Genomic DNA, 19,224 nt, shown 5'->3' with positions numbered 1-19,224 from the left:
AAATTCCTTACCCCACAAACAAATAACGAGACCAAACCATGGTGTAGCAACATTATCAAAGGACGATTGGATTACAGTAAATAAATCATCTGATGAAATCCTGTGACAAAAACAGAATGAGAATAACTGCAAATTAACAATGAAATTGATAATATTGGTTCAGAATATAAACTGATAAGAATGATTTAATTGGATCATTTTTGGATACATGGTAACAAGAAACTTGGAGGAGCCCCAAGTCTAATTTCAAATTGGTTTGAATTTGATCTTTCTGGATTACAGAATAAAAACTAAAATTTGCACTGGTATCAAAATATATGTGCATGCAACACATCCAGACACATGGAAAAATCCAAAACATCCATACAGGACATCCTCACTGTCCATAACATTATGTGGCTTGATACAAGATTTTAAAAAACAGGAACACTTAAAATTTAAATAAAATGTGGGGGGAAAAGATACAATACTGCCCATTTCAGTTAGGAAAACAACCCAAAATATTTTATTAAGAAGGGATGAATAACTGGAATTGAACAAAGAGGTTATATCGTCAAAGACATTGGCCAGGATTCTCCCTTCTGGGTATCCTGGCCAAAAAGTCCCCACGCCGGCAGGAAAACCAGCATCAACAGCTCCCGAAAGGAAGGAATTCTCCGAACTTTCGGGGGCTAGGTGGACGCAGGAGGGGTTGGCGCTGCTCCAGCCAGCACCGAAGGGACGGCGCGAGTTCGCACATGTGAGGAACAGCTGGCGTGAACTCACGCGTGCACGGACCGGCCGGCGTATTTCCGCGGATGTTCAAAATCATGCAAAATAACACAAAAGGTCAGTGACTGAAAAGATGCAGACAAGAATAGATGAGGAAACATTTTTCTACACTGCGAGCTAAGGTGATCGAGAATGCACTGCCCAAAAAGTGTGGTAGAAGCCGCATTTAAAACAGAATTGGATAAGGATAAATATTTAAAGGGAAAATTAATCTGGGGAAGCTACAATCCAAGATTATATGCATGCCAAAGAGCCAAGTAATCCTACAATCGACAGTTCAGATCAAAGCTCGACTGTCCTGCCATATCCAGTCATGAATAGCGGTGGACAATTAAACAATTAATTTGAGGGGCTGGTTTAGCTCACTGGGCTAAATCACTGGCTTTTAAAGCAGACCAAGGCAGGCCAGCAGTACGGTTCAATTCCCATACCAGCCTCCCCGAACAGGTGCCGGAATGTGGCGACTAGGGGCTTTTCACAGTAACTTCATTGAAGCCTACTCGTGACAATAAGCGATTTTCATTTCAAGTAACTGGAGGTGGCAGCTCCACAAATATCCCATCAATGATGGGGGAAGCCCTACACTTCAGTGCACGAGATAAGGCTGAAGCAGGTGCAATATCAGCCAGAATTGCTAAGATGAACCATCTCGCCCTCCTCCCGAGATCTTCAGCATAGGTGCCAGTCTTCAGCCAATTCAATTCACTCTGCTGATAACAAGGAAACAGCAGAAGCCACTGGAATCTAAAAAGGCTATGGACCCTGACAACATCCCAGTTGTAGTCTTGGTAACCAGAACTAGCTGCATCCCTAACCCAGCTGTTCTAGTACAGCTCCAATTGCATCTTACTCAGCAATGTGGAAAATTGGCCAGGTAGGCCTTGCATACAAGACACAGGGCAAACAAGACAAATCCAATCCTGCCAATGACACCCATCAATCTATTCTTTAAAAAAATAAATTTTTTATTAAAGTTTTCACAAAATATCAACAACTAAATGTAAAAGGAACCCAATAGAATTGAATAAAAAACAAAACAACCCAGTGCCCCCCTCCCCCCTATACATAAATAATAAATTATCACCCGCCGAAACACATGGCAAACATAACAAATATATACACCCCCTCAGATCCCCCAGTATAGACAAACAAAAATAAAATAGAACCCATCCCCGCCCCCCTCCCCCACCGGGTTGTGTTGCTCTTATTAGTCTTAGTTTTATTAGCTCTGATTATGTCAGCTTTGCTCACGAGTCGCCAGGTATCTTTCGGATACCGCTACATGGTCCAAGCTCGAGTAATGATTTTTTTTTTTTTATTTAAGTTTTTTCACACAATTTTTCTCCCTTACAAACAATAACGCACCCCCGTAACAAAAGAGAAATCGCGCAAAGATATATACATGGCAAAATGATACATTTACACAGCTTTGTACACTGGCCCTCACCCGTACGTGCCAGTTTCCCCAACCCTTCATGTTATCTCTTGCTCATCCACCCTCCCAGGCAGTCCCCCCTCTCCCAGGACGTCTCCCCCCTTCCCCCCCCCCCCCCAAAAGGTTGCTGCTGCTGCTGACCGACCTTCCTCTAACACTCCGCGAGATAGTCTAGGAACGGTTGCCACCGCCTGTAAAACCCCTGTTCAGACCCTCTCAAGGCGAACTCAATCTTCTCCAACTTTATGAACCCAGCCATATCATTTATCCAGGCCTCCAGGCTGGGGGGCTTCGCCTCCTTCCACATTAGCAAGATCCTGCGCCGGGCTACTAGGGACGCAAAGGCCAGAATGCCGGCCTCTTTCGCCTCCTGCACTCCCGGTTTGTCCACTACTCCAAATATTGCTAGCCCCCAGCTTGGCTTGACCCGGACTTTCACCACCTGAGATATTGCTCCCGCCACTCCTCTCCAGAAACCCTCCAGTGCCGGGCATGACCAAGACATATGGACATGGTTCGCCGGGCTCCCTGAGCACCTTCCACATCTGTCCTCTACCCCAAAGAACCTGGTCAACCTCGCCCCCGTCAAGTGCGCTCTGTGGACCACCTTAAATTGTATCAGGCTGAGCCTGGCACACGAGGAGGAGGAATTAACCCTACCTAGGGCATCAGCCCACAGACCTTCCTCGATCTCCTCCCCCAGCTCCTCCTCCCATTTACCCTTCAACTCTTCTACCAGCGCTTCCCCCTCTTCTTTCAACTCCTGGTGTATTTCCGACACCTTGCCCTCCCCGACCCATACACCCGAGATCACCCTATCTTGAACTTCTTGTGTCGGGAGCAACGGGAATTCCCTCACCTGTCGCCTCACAAAAGCCCTCACCTGCATATATCTAAAGGCATTTCCCGGGGGTAACACAAACTTCTCCTCCAGTGCCCCTAGGCTCGCAAACGTCCCGTCGATGAACAGGTCCCCCGTTCTTCCAATCCCCGCCCGATGCCAGCTCTGGAACCCCCCCGTCCATCTTCGCCGGGACAAACCGGTGGTTACCCCTGATCGGGGACCACACCGATGCTCCCATTGCACCCCGGTGCCGTCTCCACTGGCCCCAGATCCTTAGCGTTGCGGCCACCACCGGGCTCGTGGTATACTTTGTCGGCGAGAGCGGCAGTGGTGCCATCACCAACGCCCCCAGGCTCGTTCTTTTACAGGACGCCATCTCCATCCTCTTCCATGCCGCCCCCTCTCCCTCCATAACCCACTTGCGGATCATCGCCACATTTGCTGCCCAGTACTAGCTCCCCAGGTTTGGCAGCGCCAACCCTCCTCGGTCCCTACTGCGTTCCAGGAACCCTCTCCTTACTCTTGGGGTCTTATTCGCCCACACAAACCCCATAATACTCTTGCCTACTCTCTTAAAAAAGGCCTTAGTGATCACGATGGGAAGGCACTGAAACACAAACAGAAACCTCGGAAGGACCACCATTTTGACCGACTGCACTCTACCCGCCAGAGAGAGCGGTAACATGTCCCATCTTTTGAAATCCTCCTCCATTTGCTCCACCAACCTCGTCAGATTCAGTTAATGTAGGGTCCCCCAACTCCTGGCTATCTGGATCACCAGATACCGAAAGCTCCCCTCCACCCTCCTCAGCGGTAGGTCCCCTATCCCTATTTCTTGGTTCCCCCACCTGTAATACAAAGAGCTCACTCTTCCCTACATTGAGCTTATAGCCCGAAAACTCCCCAAACTCCCTTAGAGTCTGCATGACCTCCACCATCCCCTCCATTGGATCCGCCATGTACAGCAACAGGTCATCCGCATATAGCGACACCCGATGCTATTCTCCCCCTCGGACCACCCCCTTCCATTTATTAGACTCCCTCAATGACATGGCCAATGGTTCGATCGCCAATGCGAACAAAAGGGGGGACAGGGGGCACCCCTGCCTCGTCCCTCGGTACAGTCGAAAGTACTCCGACCTCCGCCGGTTCGTCACTACACTTGCCATCGGGGCTCTGTAAAGGAGCTTAACCTAATTGATAAACCCTATCCCGAACCTGCGCAGCACCTCCCAGAGGTACTCCCACTCTACTCGGTCAAAGGCCTTCTCCGCGTCCATAGCTACCACTATCGCCGCCTTTCCCTCCTCCGATGGCATCATTATCACGTTTAAGAGCCGCCGCACATTGGTGTTTAATGGCCTGCCCTTTACAAATCCCGTCTGGTCCTCGTGGATTACCCCCAGGACACAGTCCTCGATCCTCGTGGCCAGCACTTTTGCCAGCAACTTTGCATCCACATTGAGGAGCGAGATCGGCCTGTACGATCCACATTGCAGTGGGTCCTTGTCCCGCTTTAGGATCAAAGAAATTGTCGCTTCCGACATGGTCGGGGGCAGGGTCCCCTCCTCTCTTGCCTCATTAAAGGTCCTCACCAGTAGCGGGGCCAACAGGTCCGCGTACTTCCTGTAGAACTCCACCGGGAATCCGTCCGGTCCCGGGGCCTTCCCCACCTGCATGCTCCCCAAACCCTTGCTCAGCTCCTCCAACCCAATTGGTGCCCCCAAACCAGCCACCACTTGCTCCTCCACCCTCGGGAATCTCAGCTGATCTAGCAATCGCCTCATCGCCTCTTCCCCCGCTGGGGGCTGGGATCTGTACAGCTCTTCATAAAAGGCCTTGAATACCTCGTTTATTTTCGTCGCACTCCGAACCGTGGCTCCCCTTCCATCTTTGACTCCCCCTATTTCCCTCGCTGCCATCCTCTTACGGAGCTGGTGTGCCAGCATCCGACTAGCCTTTTCCCCATACTCTTAGGTCGCCCCCTGCGCTTTCCTCCACTGTGCCTCCGCCTTCCCTGTGGACAACAGGTCAAACTCCGTCTGGAGCCGTCGTCTTTCCCCAAGTTATCTTTCCTCCGGGGCCTCTGCGTATCTCCTGTCCACTCTCAAAATCTCCCCCACTAACCTCTCCCTTTCCATACCCTCTGTCTTCTCCCTAGGAGCCCTAATGGAAATTAGCTCTCCCCTGATCACTGCCTTCAACGCCTCCCATACCACCCCCACCTCCCCGTTGTCGTTGGCCTCCAAGTACCTTTCGATACACCCTCCCCCCCCCCCCCACCTTCCCACACACCACCTCGTCCGCCAGCAGTCCCACATCCAGCCACCACAACGGGCGTTGGTCCCTCTCCTCTCCCAGCTCCAGTTCCACCCAGTGTGGGGCATGGTCCGAAACGGCTATAGCCGAATACTCAGTCCCCTCAGTCATACTCGGGATGAGCGCCCTACCCAGAACAAAGAAATCTATCCGGGAGTAGGCTTTGTGTACATGGGAGAAGAAAGAAAATTCCCTGGCCTGCGGCCTTGCAAACCGCCATGGGTCCACTCCACCCATCTGATCCATAAACCCCCTAAGTACCTTGGCCGCCACCGGCCTCTTTCCAGTCCTTGATTTGGAGCGGTCTAGTGCTGGATTCAACACTGTATTAAAGTCCCCTCCCATTATCAGGCCTCCTATCTCCAGGTCCGGAATGCGCCCCAACATGCGCTTCATGAATCCTGCATCATCCCAGTTCGGGGCGTATACGTTTACCAACACCACCCACATCCCTTGCAGCCTACCGCTCACCATTACATATCGCCCTCCATTGTCCACTACAATAGTCTTGGCCTCAAATGACACCCGCTTTCCCACCAATATTGCCACCCCTCTATTCTTCGCGTCCAGTCCCGAGTGGAATACCTGTCCTACCCATCTCTTTCTTAGCCTGACCTGGTCCGCCACCTTCAGGTGCGCATCTTGGAGCATGGCCACGTCCGCCTTCAGTCCCTTTAAGTGCGCGAACACCCGAGCCCTCTTCACCGGCCTATTCAGGCCCCTCACATTCCACGTTATCAGCCGGATTGGAGGGGCTCTCACCCCTCCCCCCCACGACCCGCCGACTAGCCATCTCCTGGGCCAGTCCCGTGTCCACGCCTCCCTCACCCTCCAGACCCCCAGAGGGGGGATCCCCGTCCCGACCACCTCTTCTGTGTCCCATTCCCTTTCGGCCAGTGCAGCAGTAACCCTTTTCCCCCCCCCCCCCTCCCCCCGCTAGACCCGTCTAGCTTTTTTGCTCTCCCCCCCCCCCCCCCCCCATGTCACTCCCGTAAGTCAGCTGACCCCGGCTTCCCCCGCTGTCCCATTGACCACCCCGCGTGAGAGTCTCCCAATCCATATGCATTCCTTCGTTCCCCTTCCCGCCTTTCTTCCCCCGCGCTTTCCAAAGCCCGCTCCGCCCCCTCTGGCGCAGCTCCTGTCGCGGCCTGGTCTCTCTCCCCCAGCCTATGTAACATTTCCTGCACGTGATTGACCCCCTATATACAACAACCATCACACATCAAACCTCAAACATCCCCCTACCCTCACAAACCCGCAGTTAGAATCCAACTTTAGGCTTGTACAAAGGTCCACGCCTCTTCAGGCGTTTCAAAGTAATAGTCTTGGCCCTTGTATGTGACCCACAGCCGTGCTGGCTGCAGCATTCAGAATTTCACTTCTTTCCGGTACAACGCCGCTTTGGCCCGGTTGAAACCCGCTCTCCGCTTTGCAACCTCCGTGCTCCAGTCCGTGTATATTCGGATCTCTGCATTGTCCCACTTACTGCTCCGCTCCTTCTTGGCCCATCTCAGGACCCGCTCTCTGTCCGTGAACCGGTGGAACCTCACCACCATGGCCCTTGGCGGCTCATTTGCCTGGGGCTTCTTCGCCAGCACCCGATGTACCCCGTCCAACTCCAGCCGGCCTTGAAGGAGCCTCGTGCCCATCATCGCCTCGAGCATCGTGCTCGCGTATACCCCGGCATCAGCCCCCTCTGCTCCTTCAGGGAGACCCAGGATTCGCAGATTCTTTCTCCTCGACCTGTTCTCCAGGTCTTCGAGTCTTCCCGCCCACCTCGTGTAGCGCCTCGTTCTGCTCCACTCTCACCGCCAGGCCCACGAGCTCGTCCTCGTTCTGACTGACTCTTTTCTGTACCTCCTGGATCTTAGCTTCGTGGACCTTCTGGGTGATCCAGAGTCCTTCAATTGCCGAAAGCATAGGCGCCAACATCTCTTTGCGCATCTCCTCGCGCTGCTCCTCGAAGCAGCGCTTGATGAACTCCTGCAGCTCCCCTTTGTCCCTAGCCGCCGCCATTTTGTTTTCTTTCCCCGTTGCTCCAGTGCCGCTCCTTTGGCCGTTACACTTCTGGTCCATTTAAAAAGTCTATGGAAACTCCTGAAAAAGGTCAGAGAGTCAGTTCTAGACAGGAGCTGCCGAATGCACGACCTACTCCTCCATGGCCGCCACCGGAAGCCTCGTCCCCGCCTCTTCAATGGCCTTGGTAGATCCTTTCACAGTTGTTCCCTCTGCTGCTAGAATTCATCTTTGATTGAGTCAAGTCAATTTGCAGCTTTAAGCTTGCCCTTCCCCCGCCTGCATGCTGGAAGAGGCCCTTGTCTAAACCTGCAGCCAAAGCCAAATCTTTTACTGTTTCTGCCGGGTCTGGTAGCCAAAAGACATAACATTCCTGGGGGACACTGTCAGGGGAATGCTGCAGTCTTCTTGCCACACCGGGAAATGTCAAACAAATACCGTGGGGGCCCTGTGAAAGAGCCCAAAAGTCCGTTCCAAGCGAGAGCTACCGAATATGCGACCTCGCTCTGCATAGCCGCACCCGGAAGTCCCGCTCGAGTAATGATTAATAAGTCAGCACACCGCTTAGTAAAATTGAAATCAACAGTCATTTATTATGTACAGCAATAAATACTTATACAATAATCCAACTGTCTATATCACTACCTACCACTACTGGCCAATACTTACTTTTGGGGATGGCCCACCAGGTCAGGTAAACGAATGGTTTATCGAATTGGATCTGGCCTGTGGGATTCAAAAGGCTGATACGGGTCGATGGCTAGGAGTCAAACTTACGATTTCTAGTCGATGTTCTTGCGAAGCTTGCGAGCAGGAGAAGGAGGGAGAGAGAGATCAATCTGAACTTGGCCCCTCAATTGATATGGCCCAGGGGCTTCCCGCCCCTCGGGGCGGCCCTTGACCCAGAGTTCCAAGTGATTGGACTTGTTCCCAATCACTGGGTTCAATATGCTCCAATAATGGGGCGATTCCTCGATCGGGGGGGGTGGTCGTTCACCTGTCTTTGTTTCGGCCACTGCAGGCGCCGAGGTCTGGCCCGGCATTCAATTGCTAATATGTTGCAATTGTTCCCGGGAATAGCCGATTAAACTGCAAATGTCTGTGTTGATGTGCTGCTAATAGTCGCAGATATCGATCTGGGCCGATTTCCCCAGAGCCGAATACGCTATTCTGTCTGCAGCTGTCCGTTTGTGTCCTGTTGGCTGCTTTTCCCATCAGCCTTTTCGGTTAGCCATTTTATATCGGGTTTTGGCCAAATAAATCAGGAATCAGCCATTTTAGGTGGCTACAGTTGCTGCTGACCATAGACTTCCTGGCAGAACGGTAGACAAAGAACGGTTGCCACCGCCTGAAAAACCCTTGCTCCGACGATCCCCTTAAGGCAGATTTCACCCTCTCCAATATAATAAACCCCGCCATATCGTTGTTCCAGGATTCCACGCTTGGGGGCCTCACATCCCTCCACTGAAGAAGAATCCTTCGCTGGGCTACCAGGGACGCAAAGGCCAGAATACCGGCCTCTTTCACCTCCTGCACTCCCGGCTCCTCTGCAACCCCAAATATTGAGAGCCCCCGGCCCGGTCTGACCCTGGATCCTACCACCCTCGACACCGTCCTCGCTACGCCATTCCAAAATTCCTCCAACGCTGGGCATGCCCAGAACATATGCATGTGGTTTGCTGGGCTCCCCGATCACCTAACACACCTGTCCTCACCCCCAAAGAACCATCTCATCCGTGTCCCGGTGATGTGTGCCCTGTGCAGCACCTTAAACTGTATCAGGCTGAGCCTCGTGCACGATGAGGAAGAGTTCACACTCCCTAGGGCACCTGCCCACGTCCCCTCTTCAATCTCCTCTCCCAACTCCTCCTCCCAATTACCTTTCAGCTCCTCCACTGAGGCCTCCTCCTCCTCCTGCATCACCTGGTATGTTGCCAAAATCTTCCCCTCTCCAACCCACACCCCCGAGAGCACCCTGTCCTGTACCGTGCGTGGCAGCAGCAGCGGGAATTCCACCACTTACGGCCTGGCAAACGCCCTTACCTGTAGATACCTAACAGTGTTCCCCGGGGGAAGCCCGTACTTCTCCTCCAGCTCACCCAGGCTCGCGAACTTCCCATCCACAAACAGGTCCCCCAACCTTCATATCCCTGCCCTGTGCCACCCCGTAAATCCTCCATCTATTCTCCCTGGGACAAACCGGTCATTCCCCGTATCGGGGTCCACACCGAGGCCTCCACTTCTCCCCAGTGCCGCCTCCATTGCTCCCAAATTTTGAGGGTAACCGCCACCACTGGGCTCGTGGTATACCTCATTGGAGGGAGCGGCACCGTTGCAAGCGCCTCCAGACTCGTACCCTCACAAGACGCCGTCTCCAGCCTCTTCCATGCCGCCCCCTCCCCCTCCATCACCCACTTGCGCACCATCGCCACATTGGCGGCCCAGTAGTACCCAGAGAGGGCCCCCCCCCCCCCCATTCCTATTCCGCTCCAGGAACACCCTTCTCGCCCTCGGGGTCCCTCGCGCCCACACAAACCCCGTTATGCTCCTGTTGACCCGCCTAAAGAAGGCCTTCGGGATAAGAATGGGGAGGCACTGGAACAGGAAGCACCGTCATCTTGACTGACTGCACCCTACCCGCCAGGGACAGCGGCAACGAGTCCCACCTGTTAACTCCTCCTCCATTTGCTCCACCAGCTTCGTGAAATTAAGTCTATGCAGGGCCCCCCCCAGCTCCTGGCCACCTGGATCCCAAATACCTGAAACTCCTCTCCGCCCTTTTTAGTGGGAGCTCGCCAATCCTCCTCTCCTGGTCCCCTGGGTGAACTACGAACAACTCGCTCTTCCCCATGTTGAGTTTGTACCCCGAGAAATCCCCGAACTCCGAGGATCCTCATTACCTCCGGCATTCCCCCCACCGGGTCCGCCACATATACGCAAGTCGTCCGCATAGAGAGACACCCTATGCTCCTCTCTTTCCCCCCCCCACTCCCCTCCCCTCTTCCTACCCCCCCCCTCCCTCTTCCTCCCCCCACCCACCCCTCCCCGCACCAGCCCCCTCCAGTTCCTGGACTCCCTCCGTGCCATAGCCAGGGGTTCAATCGCCAGTGCGAAGAGCAGAGGGGACAGGGGACACCCATGCCTTGTTCCTCTATGCAACCGAAAGTACTCAGACCTCTTGTTCGTGGGTACACTCGCCATCGGGACCTCGTACAACAGCCTAACCCACCTGACAAACCCCCTCCCCAAACCTGAACCTCTTCAGCACCACCCACAAGTCCCCCCACTCTACCCTATCGAAGGCTTTCTCAGCATCCATCACCGCCACTACCTCCGCCTCCCCCTCCCTCGCCGGCATCATGATAACGTTCAAAAGCCTCCACACATTCGCGCTCAACTGTCTCCCCTTCACGAACCCAATCTGGTCATCATGGATGACCTGCGGCACACAATCCTCAATCCTCGTGGCTAAGACCTTCGCCATGCCCTTGGCATCTACATTTAACAACAAAATCGGCCTGTAAGACCCACACTGCAGGGGATCCTTGTCCCGCTTCAGGATCAAGGAGATCAGTGCCTGGGACATAGTCGGTGGAAAAGCCCCCCTCCCTTGCCTCATTGAAGGTCCTAACTAGCAACGGGCCCAACAGGTCCATATATTCTTTATAGAACTCGACCGGTAAACCGTACGGCCCCGGTGCCTTCCCTGCCTACATGCTCCCTATCCCTTTGGCCAGCTTCTCCAGCCCAATCGGGGCCCCTAATCCCGCCACCAGCCCCTCCTCCACCTTCGGGAACCTCAGTTGTTCCAGAAAGCGGCCCATCCCTCCCTCCTCCAATGGGGGCTCGGACCAATACAGTTCCCACCAAGATCGCCCCCCCACCCCCCCCCCCCCCCCGAGTCTTGGTATCCAGCCCCGAATGAAACACCTGGCCTACCCACCCCTTCCTCAATCTTACCTGGTCTGCCACCTTCAGATGTGTCTCTTGGAGCATTACCACATCAGTCTTCAGCCCCTTCAGGTGCGCGAATACCCAGGCCCGCTTAACCGGCCCGTTCAGTCCCCTTACGTTCCAGGCTATCAGCCAGATCAGGGAGCTACCCGCCCCCCTCCCCCGCCGACTAGCCATAGCCCCTCGGCCAGCCACGTGCCCGCGCCCCACGCGTTCCCCACGGCGGCAGACCCCCAGCCCATCCCCCTCTACTCGCTCCAGCTACCCCATGACCATACCAGCAGCAACCAGATGCCCCCCACCCAGCTAGGACCCCTCCTAGCTGCATTGCTCCCCCCATTCGACTCCCGCAAGTCAGCTGATTCCTGCTGACCCTGGCCGCTCCCGCCTCTCCTTCGACTCCTCCGATTGTGGGACTTCCCCTCCCACTCCATTACACACCAGCAGGCTCTCCGCCTCCCCCTTCCACCCAAGCACGGGAAAAAGCCTGCACTTTCCACCTGCCCGGCCCCGCCTGCTCTGGCGCAGCTCCTTTTACAGGCCCAGGCCCAGTCCCAGTCCCCCCCTCCCCCCGCGGGGCCCAGTCCCCCCTCCCGCCGCGGGGCCCAGTCCCCCCCTCCCGCCGCGGGGCCCAGTCCCCCCCTCCCGCCGCGGGGCCCAGTCCCCCCCTCCCGCCGCGGGGCCCAGTCCCCCCCTCCCGCCGCGGGGCCCAGTCCCCCCCTCCCGCCGCGGGGCCCAGTCCCCCCCTCCCGCCGCGGGGCCCAGTCCCCCCCCTCCCGCCGCGGGGCCCAGTCCCCCCCTCCCGCCGCGGGGCCCAGTCCCCCCCTCCCGCCGCGGGGCCCAGTCCCCCCCTCCCGCCGCGGGGCCCAGTCCCCCCCTCCCGCCGCGGGGCCCAGTCCCCCCCTCCCGCCGCGGGGCCCAGTCCCCCCCTCCCGCCGCGGGGCCCAGTCCCCCCCTCCCGCCGCGGGGCCCAGTCCCCCCCTCCCGCCGCGGGGCCCAGTCCCCCCCCTCCCGCCGCGGGGCCCAGTCCCCCCCTCCCGCCGCGGGGCCCAGTCCCCCCCTCCCGCCGCGGGGCCCAGTCCCCCCCTCCCGCCGCGGGGCCCAGTCCCCCCCTCCCGCCGCGGGGCCCAGTCCCCCCCTCCCGCCGCGGGGCCCAGTCCCCCCCTCCCGCCGCGGGGCCCAGTCCCCCCCTCCCGCCGCGGGGCCCAGTCCCCCCCTCCCGCCGCGGGGCCCAGTCCCCCCTACCGGCCATCCACCCCCGTTTACTTGCCCCCCTCCAAGAGCCCACCTGACAGACCCAACCAAAACAGTGCCCAACCCACCGAACCAAAAATAAACAACAAAGAACCCCCTCAAAATGTAACACAACAACAACAATCCCCGACCATCCCCACACCCGACCCCCCATCCTGACCCTCAGTTTGTGTCCAGGTTCTCGGCCTGAACAAAGGCCCACGCCTCCTCCGGGGACTCAAAATAATGGTGCCGGTTCTAGTCGGTCACACAGACACGCCGGCTGCAACATGCCAAACTTCACCCCCTTCCTGTGCAGCACCGCCTTTGCCCGGTTGTACCCGGTCCTCCTCTTCGCCACCTCCGCGCTCCAGTCCCAATATATTCGAACCTCTGCGTTCTCCCACCTGCTGCTCCTCTCTTTCTTGGCCCACCTGAGTACGCACTCCCGATCAGCGAACCGATGAAACCGCACCAGCACCGCCCGCGGCAGCTCGTTAGCCTTGGGCCTCCTTGCCAGCCCTCTACGGGCCCCTTCCAGCTCCAGGGGCCCCTGGAAGGACCTCGCTCCCATCAGCCAGTTTAACATGGTGACCACATAGGCCCCCACACATCCAACCCCTCCAGCTCCTCCGGGAGGCCCAGGATCCTCAGATTCTTCCGCCTCGACCGATTCTCCATCTCCTCAAACCGTTCCTGCCATTTCTTGCGGAGTGCCTCATGCGCCTCCATCTTTACCGCTAGGCCCAAGATCTCGTCCACATTATCAGAGATCTTTTGTCGGACCACGCGGATCGCCACACCCTGGGCTGTCTGGATCTCCAGCAGCTTACCAGTAGGAGCCTTCATCGGCTCCAGCAGATCCGCTTGGAGCTCCCTGAAGCAGTGCTGGATAACCTCCGATGCTCCTGCGCCCACTGCATCCATGCTGCCTGGTCCCCGCCCGCCGCCACCTTGCTCTTCTTCCCTCGCACTTTCTTTGGCTTCACCACCACTTTTTTTTTTTTTTTTTTTTTTTTATAATTAGTCGCCCGCTCCTGGTCCAAGCCATACACTGTCGGGGGAATGTTGCAGTCTTCTTCCCATACCAAGAAATGTCGAAAAAATGCCGTTGGGGGCCCGAAAAGAGCCCAAAAGTCCATTCCAAGCGGGAGCTACTGAACGTGCGACTTAGCTCTGCATAGCCGCAACCGGAAGCCCCCATCAATCTATTCTTGATCTTCAGCAAAGCAATGGAAAGTGTCGTCGACAGTGCTATCAAGGAGCTACTGAGCAAGAACACACCCACCGATGCACAACTTTGTTTCTTCCTGGGGTACTTGGCTCCTGATGACCCCATTGGTCCAACCATAAGACCTAGATGCAGAATTAGGCCACTCGGCCTGTCGAGTCTGCTCCGCCATTCAATCATGGCTGATATTTTTCTCATGCCCATTCTCCTGCCTTCTTCCCACAACCCCAGATCCCCTTATTAATCAAGAACCTATCTACCTCGGTCTTAAATACTGTTGAAGGGCATTTTCTGATACTGGACTATGATATAAATTGTAGGTGGCCCTGTAACTACATTTGTGCTCATAGATTACTTTTGAATAGTTCTGATGAGACAAAAGATCTCATTGACTTAGAATCCTGTTTAGAAGAGACAATTTGTAGAAATAGATTGTGTATACACAATGCTGTTAATATCAGAAAAGACAAAATGGCTGTTAGCTATTTTGTGATATTAAAGACACAAAATGGCTGAACAAGCCACATTCCCTGTAAACTGTCTCATGAGAACCAACCGTGGTATGTATAGGGAGTATCCCAACAGCCGTTGATAACAGCTTCACAGAACAAGACATGCAATGTATCCTTGATAAAGTTCAGGGTCAACAGCTGTAGACAGGACATATCCTTGTGTTAGTTTTGAATGACTTCTGTATGAAGTTAGGGGCGGGTAAGACAACACCCACTTTAACCATATATGTGATAACTGGGATGCTAAGAAAATTGATTGACTGCATGTAATAAAGTGGGACGAGAATATAGTTGATTGATTGTATGTAAATAAGAACCCGCCCCTTGAATCTGTATATTAACCCATGTGAGCCTCAGCTCAAGTGAGAAAAGGTGCCGGCAATAGGCTGCAGAGTCTCAGGCCTTCTCTCCCAGAATTCTGACATAATAAACTGTTTTTTTTTAAAAAAAAAACTATACTCAGGCCCTCGTGTGAATATTTTCACCTCTAACATTTGTCTTAAATACACTCAGTGATTTGGCCTCCACAGCCTTCTGCGGCAAAGAATTCCGGATTCATCACCCTCTGGCTTAAGAAATTCCTCCTCATCTCTGTTTCAAAGGATCGTCCCTTTAGTCTGAGATTGTGTCCTCTGGTTCTAGTTTTTCCTACAAGTGGAAACATCCTCTCCACGTCCACTCTATCGAAGCCTTGCAGTATGCTGCAAGTTTCAATAAGATCCCTCCTCATCCTTCTAAACTCCAACGAGTACAGACCCAGAGTCATGCATCGTGGTGGACAATTGAACAAGTAACTGGGAGGTGGCAACTCCACAAATAATGCATCATCAATGATGGGGGATGCCCTGCACTTCAGTGCACGAGATAAGGCTGAAGCAGGTGCAATCACAGCCAGAATTGCTGAATAAACCAAGACAAGAGGTTTAAATTTCAGAGGTTTGAGGCAAATGTGATTGCCCTGGACAGGCAGCATTTGGCAAGGTGGCATCAAGCAACCCTAACAAGTCAATGAAAATCAGGAGAGACCCCTCGACTGGTTGGAGTCAGACCCAGCAGAAAATAAACATGGTTGTTGAAGGCCAACCATCTCAGCCCAGGGCATTGCTGCAGTAGATCGTGTCCGACATCCAACCATCTTCAGTTGCTTCAGCAATGACCTTCTCTCCATTATAAAGGCCAGGAGTGGGGATAGTCGCTGATGATTATCAATGCTTTGTACCATTTGAGACTTCCACAGTCTGTTTCAGCCTGCAGGAAGACCTGGATAACATTCAGGCTTTAAGTGGCAAGTAACATTCCTGCTACGTGCCAGACAATATCCATCTCCAACAAGAGAACATCCAACCATCCGTTCCTTGGCATTCTACGGCATTACCATAATCAAATTCCCCATCAGCAGTCGAGGGTTATAACCAGAACCTTACCTGGTTCCAGGTTGTATGTGTATAATGGATAGCATTAAAGTCATAGGTACTGCTAATGAAGAGAATGGTAAAAATGTTCATGTATCAATAAAAATTGCTAGAAGGGAAGGTTTTTAAAGTACAACATGGTGTTGTACAGGGAAGGTCATGTCTTACCAACTTGATAAAAAATTTTGAGGAGCTGACAAAATTAATTGATGAGGGAAACGGCTGTGGATGTCGTCTACATGGAGGGGCAAGGTTTACATGAGACGTTAGAGGTACGTTTAAAAAAAAAAAAAAAAAAAAACTTTTTATACACAAGAGGGTAGTGGGTGCCTGGAACTCGCTGCCGGAGGTGGTGGTGGAAGCAGGGACGATAGTGACGTTTATGGGACATCTTGACAATACATGAATAGGATGGGAATAGAGGGATACGGACCCAGGAAGTGTAGAAGATTGTAGTTTAGTCGGGCAGCATGGTCGGCACGGGCTTGGAGGGCCGAAGGGCCTGTTCCTGTGCTGTACTTTTCTTTGTTCTTTGTACATGGACTTTAATAAGGTATTTGACAAGGTCCCTCATGGCAGACTGGTACAACGGTAGCAGTGGTTAGCACTGATGCTTCACAGTGGCAAGGTCCCGGGTTCAATTCCCCCTTGGGTGACTGTGCAGAGTCTACACGTTCTCCCAGTGTCTGCGTGGGTTTCCTCCGGGCACCCCGGTTTCCTCCCACAGTCCAAAGATGTGCAGGTTAGGTGGACTGGCCATGGTAAATTGCCCCATGGTGTCCAAAAGGTTAGGTGGGATTACTGGGTTACAGGGATAGGATGGAGGTGTGGGCTTAAGCAGGATGCTCTTTCCAAGGGCCGGTGCAGACTCGATGGGCCAAATGGCCTTCTTCTGCACTATAAATTCTAAATTCTATGAGGGAAACAATGTATTATTGGCCTGGGATAAACAGTGCTCCTGAAAGAGTTGTGAAGTTGCGGGAGGCATGCCAAGAGCACCAACCAACCCAGCACAAAGAACTGCTCTATCCTCGCAAGGTTCCATCATACCCATTGTTGAAGATAGCAACTGATTTATTTACCATGAGGCAATGATATACTCCTAGTGACATTTCAAAATTTCCAATCATTTGACAGAGAAGGGATCTATCTACCACCTCACTGCGAGGATGGTTCTTGTAGTCAAATTGCTCATAAACTGCAATGTTACATTTACAGACCATCACCAGCTGAAATCAGCTTGGAAGGCTGATCAGAACAACATTTTCAGAGTTATCCTCGGACCAGATTATCAATGCAGGAGAGATTTCTGGAGATTTAAGTCTACATGTGACAGGTGTAAGGAACCCCATGTTTATACCTTCTTTTCCCTATGCAATTCTTTTATATTCTGTTATACTGGCTTCTACAATCTTTGCTTTTAAAATTAATTCCAAAGAACATCCCAGTATAATGTGCTATTTGGCCTGGCCCAAGAACCTCTGCAGTCCAATGAGCTATTTGGTACGGCCCACTGATAACATTTTGATGGACTTGGCTGGCAGCCAATAAGCTGTTGTGAAATCCAGGTATTTGCTTTCCTCTGGATGTTGATTGGTGTGGGGAGTTCCAGAAGATTCTGCAGAAGATTCTGCAGAAAAGCACAAGACCCCATTTTGAGTTAGTTTCATTTGAAACAGGAGAGGGGAGGCACAGACTTGAACTCTCTCTCATCTAATGCCTCGTGATTAAGACTCTCCCTAACCAGCTTGTAAGAGTTTCACTTCCGATTAAAAAGGTTGCAAACAAGCTAGATTTTGTGAAAACCTTCTTTTAACTCTGGAAGTTCCAGGCCAACGGCAGATGAGCAGAGTGGTCAGAAATCTTTTAAATGCTCAGGTAGAGAAATCTAACGTTACCACAATGAGTCGGAGAGGTAATCTGATGGGGGTCAGCCAGAATTAAACATACCTGAAGGTGAATCTTCAGTGTGAAGGCCCAGATTAATAAAAGTGGCAGTGACTGCCCAGAGGAAATTCCACAGCCTGCGAGTTCGGATTGAAGGCACATTCTGAAGGTCCAATCCAACTGATGGGTTTCAACACTCCGCATCCTGAGAATATTGCCAATTACAAAGGCTATAACCTCAAGCAGCGAAGATACTTATCTCTCGCCCCTTTTAATCCCCACTATTTTGATCCTTCCCTCTGTGTGTCTGTCTTGTGTGCGCATGGGTAGAGGGTAGGGTGGCAAAGGGGGGGGGGGGGGAACTAATTAAATTAGCAGGCTGTTGTTCTAGTATCAATATTCCATGTTTTTCTCTGCTCTTGTTATAAATAAGCAGTTACTAAGTTTTACCTACAAATCTGGTGCAATCAAAAGTCAAAGATCTCAGAAACATATCCAAATTATTGGTTAATTCACTTATGTTGGGGCTCTGGAGCCCGTGGGGCTGGAATTGACCGTGCACTCGCCCAGGGTGTCATAACAAAGGTGTACAGTGTGAAGTTGCCTCATTTGGATATAGAGCAGGAGTTATCCACTCAACAAAAAGAACCTGGTTCCCTGCAGTGGTAACTGCAATAAGCAATCCCAAAATGGGGGGTGGGGGCGTCATTTGAGGAGGAAAGAATTGAGAAGATGTTTATGTTTGGTTTGAGTGGATTGAGGAAGAAAACCAGCACAACTACACCAAACAAGAGCAGTATTGACAAAGGTGTGCGGGTTGAGTGGATTGGCCATGCTAAATTGACCTCAGTGTCCAAATTATGTTAAGTGGGGGTTAGTCTATTACGGGGATAGGGTAGATACATCGGCTTCAGTGGTCTGCTCTTTGTAGGGGCCAGTGCAGACTCGATGGGCCGGGTGGCCTCCTTCTGCACTGTAAATTCTATGCTTAACTCCAGATCTCCGAGAGACAGAGCATTTCAAAGACAAAGGGGGCGATTCTCCGATATGGAGGCCAAGTGTTCGCGCCGTCGTGAACGCCATCGCGTTTCACGATGGCGCGAACAGGGACCGGACACGACCTATTCTGGCCCCCACAGGGGTGAACGGCACCAGCAGGATTCTGTTGTATTGGCGCGGCCGCTCGGCCCATCCAGGCCGGAGAATTAGCGGCCCCGCCGATTCCCGCGGCCAGCGTTGCGCCAAACGCGCCGATTCTCCGCACCGAGGAGAGTCGCGCGCCGGCGTCAGGGCGTGGTTGCGGTGATTCTCCGGCTCAGCGCCGGCTTGGAGAATCGCCCCCAAAGATTTAACATCAGTGTAAATTGCATTCACAGGATATCAATATTCTGTTTCTGTAATATTTTTATGTAAGGAAAATGGGTTGTGGGTAATATTCGGATATTACTTTAACGCATGTAGTGCAGTGTTCTGATTAGCACATCAATTGTGTACAGTTAAAATATATCACTGCAGGAAGTGATGCAAGACAACATGTCACACAACAGCTGGAGTAGTGTTAATCTTCCATTGTATATGTAGAGCTCTCCTGTAACCCTGTATATAGTCTG

General features: G+C 53.0%; 1 protein-coding gene across 2 annotated transcripts in view; it reads right to left on the bottom strand.

The window, feature by feature from the left end:
- Positions 1 to 19,224, bottom strand: part of LOC140391875 (anoctamin-7-like) — a 147,856-nt gene that overhangs the window by 70,937 nt on the left and 57,695 nt on the right. For both annotated transcript variants that reach the window (XM_072476866.1, XM_072476867.1), the window contains exon 8: positions 12 to 100. In XM_072476866.1, coding sequence (XP_072332967.1) covers positions 12 to 100 — 89 coding nt within the window. The remainder of the gene's footprint in view (positions 1 to 11; positions 101 to 19,224) is intronic.

This window comes from Scyliorhinus torazame, chromosome 15, assembly GCF_047496885.1.
Source record: "Scyliorhinus torazame isolate Kashiwa2021f chromosome 15, sScyTor2.1, whole genome shotgun sequence".
In the NCBI taxonomy this organism is placed as follows: domain Eukaryota; kingdom Metazoa; phylum Chordata; class Chondrichthyes; order Carcharhiniformes; family Scyliorhinidae; genus Scyliorhinus; species Scyliorhinus torazame.
Note: the sequence above shows the minus strand (reverse complement) of the source record. Positions and strands in the feature narration are given on the sequence as shown.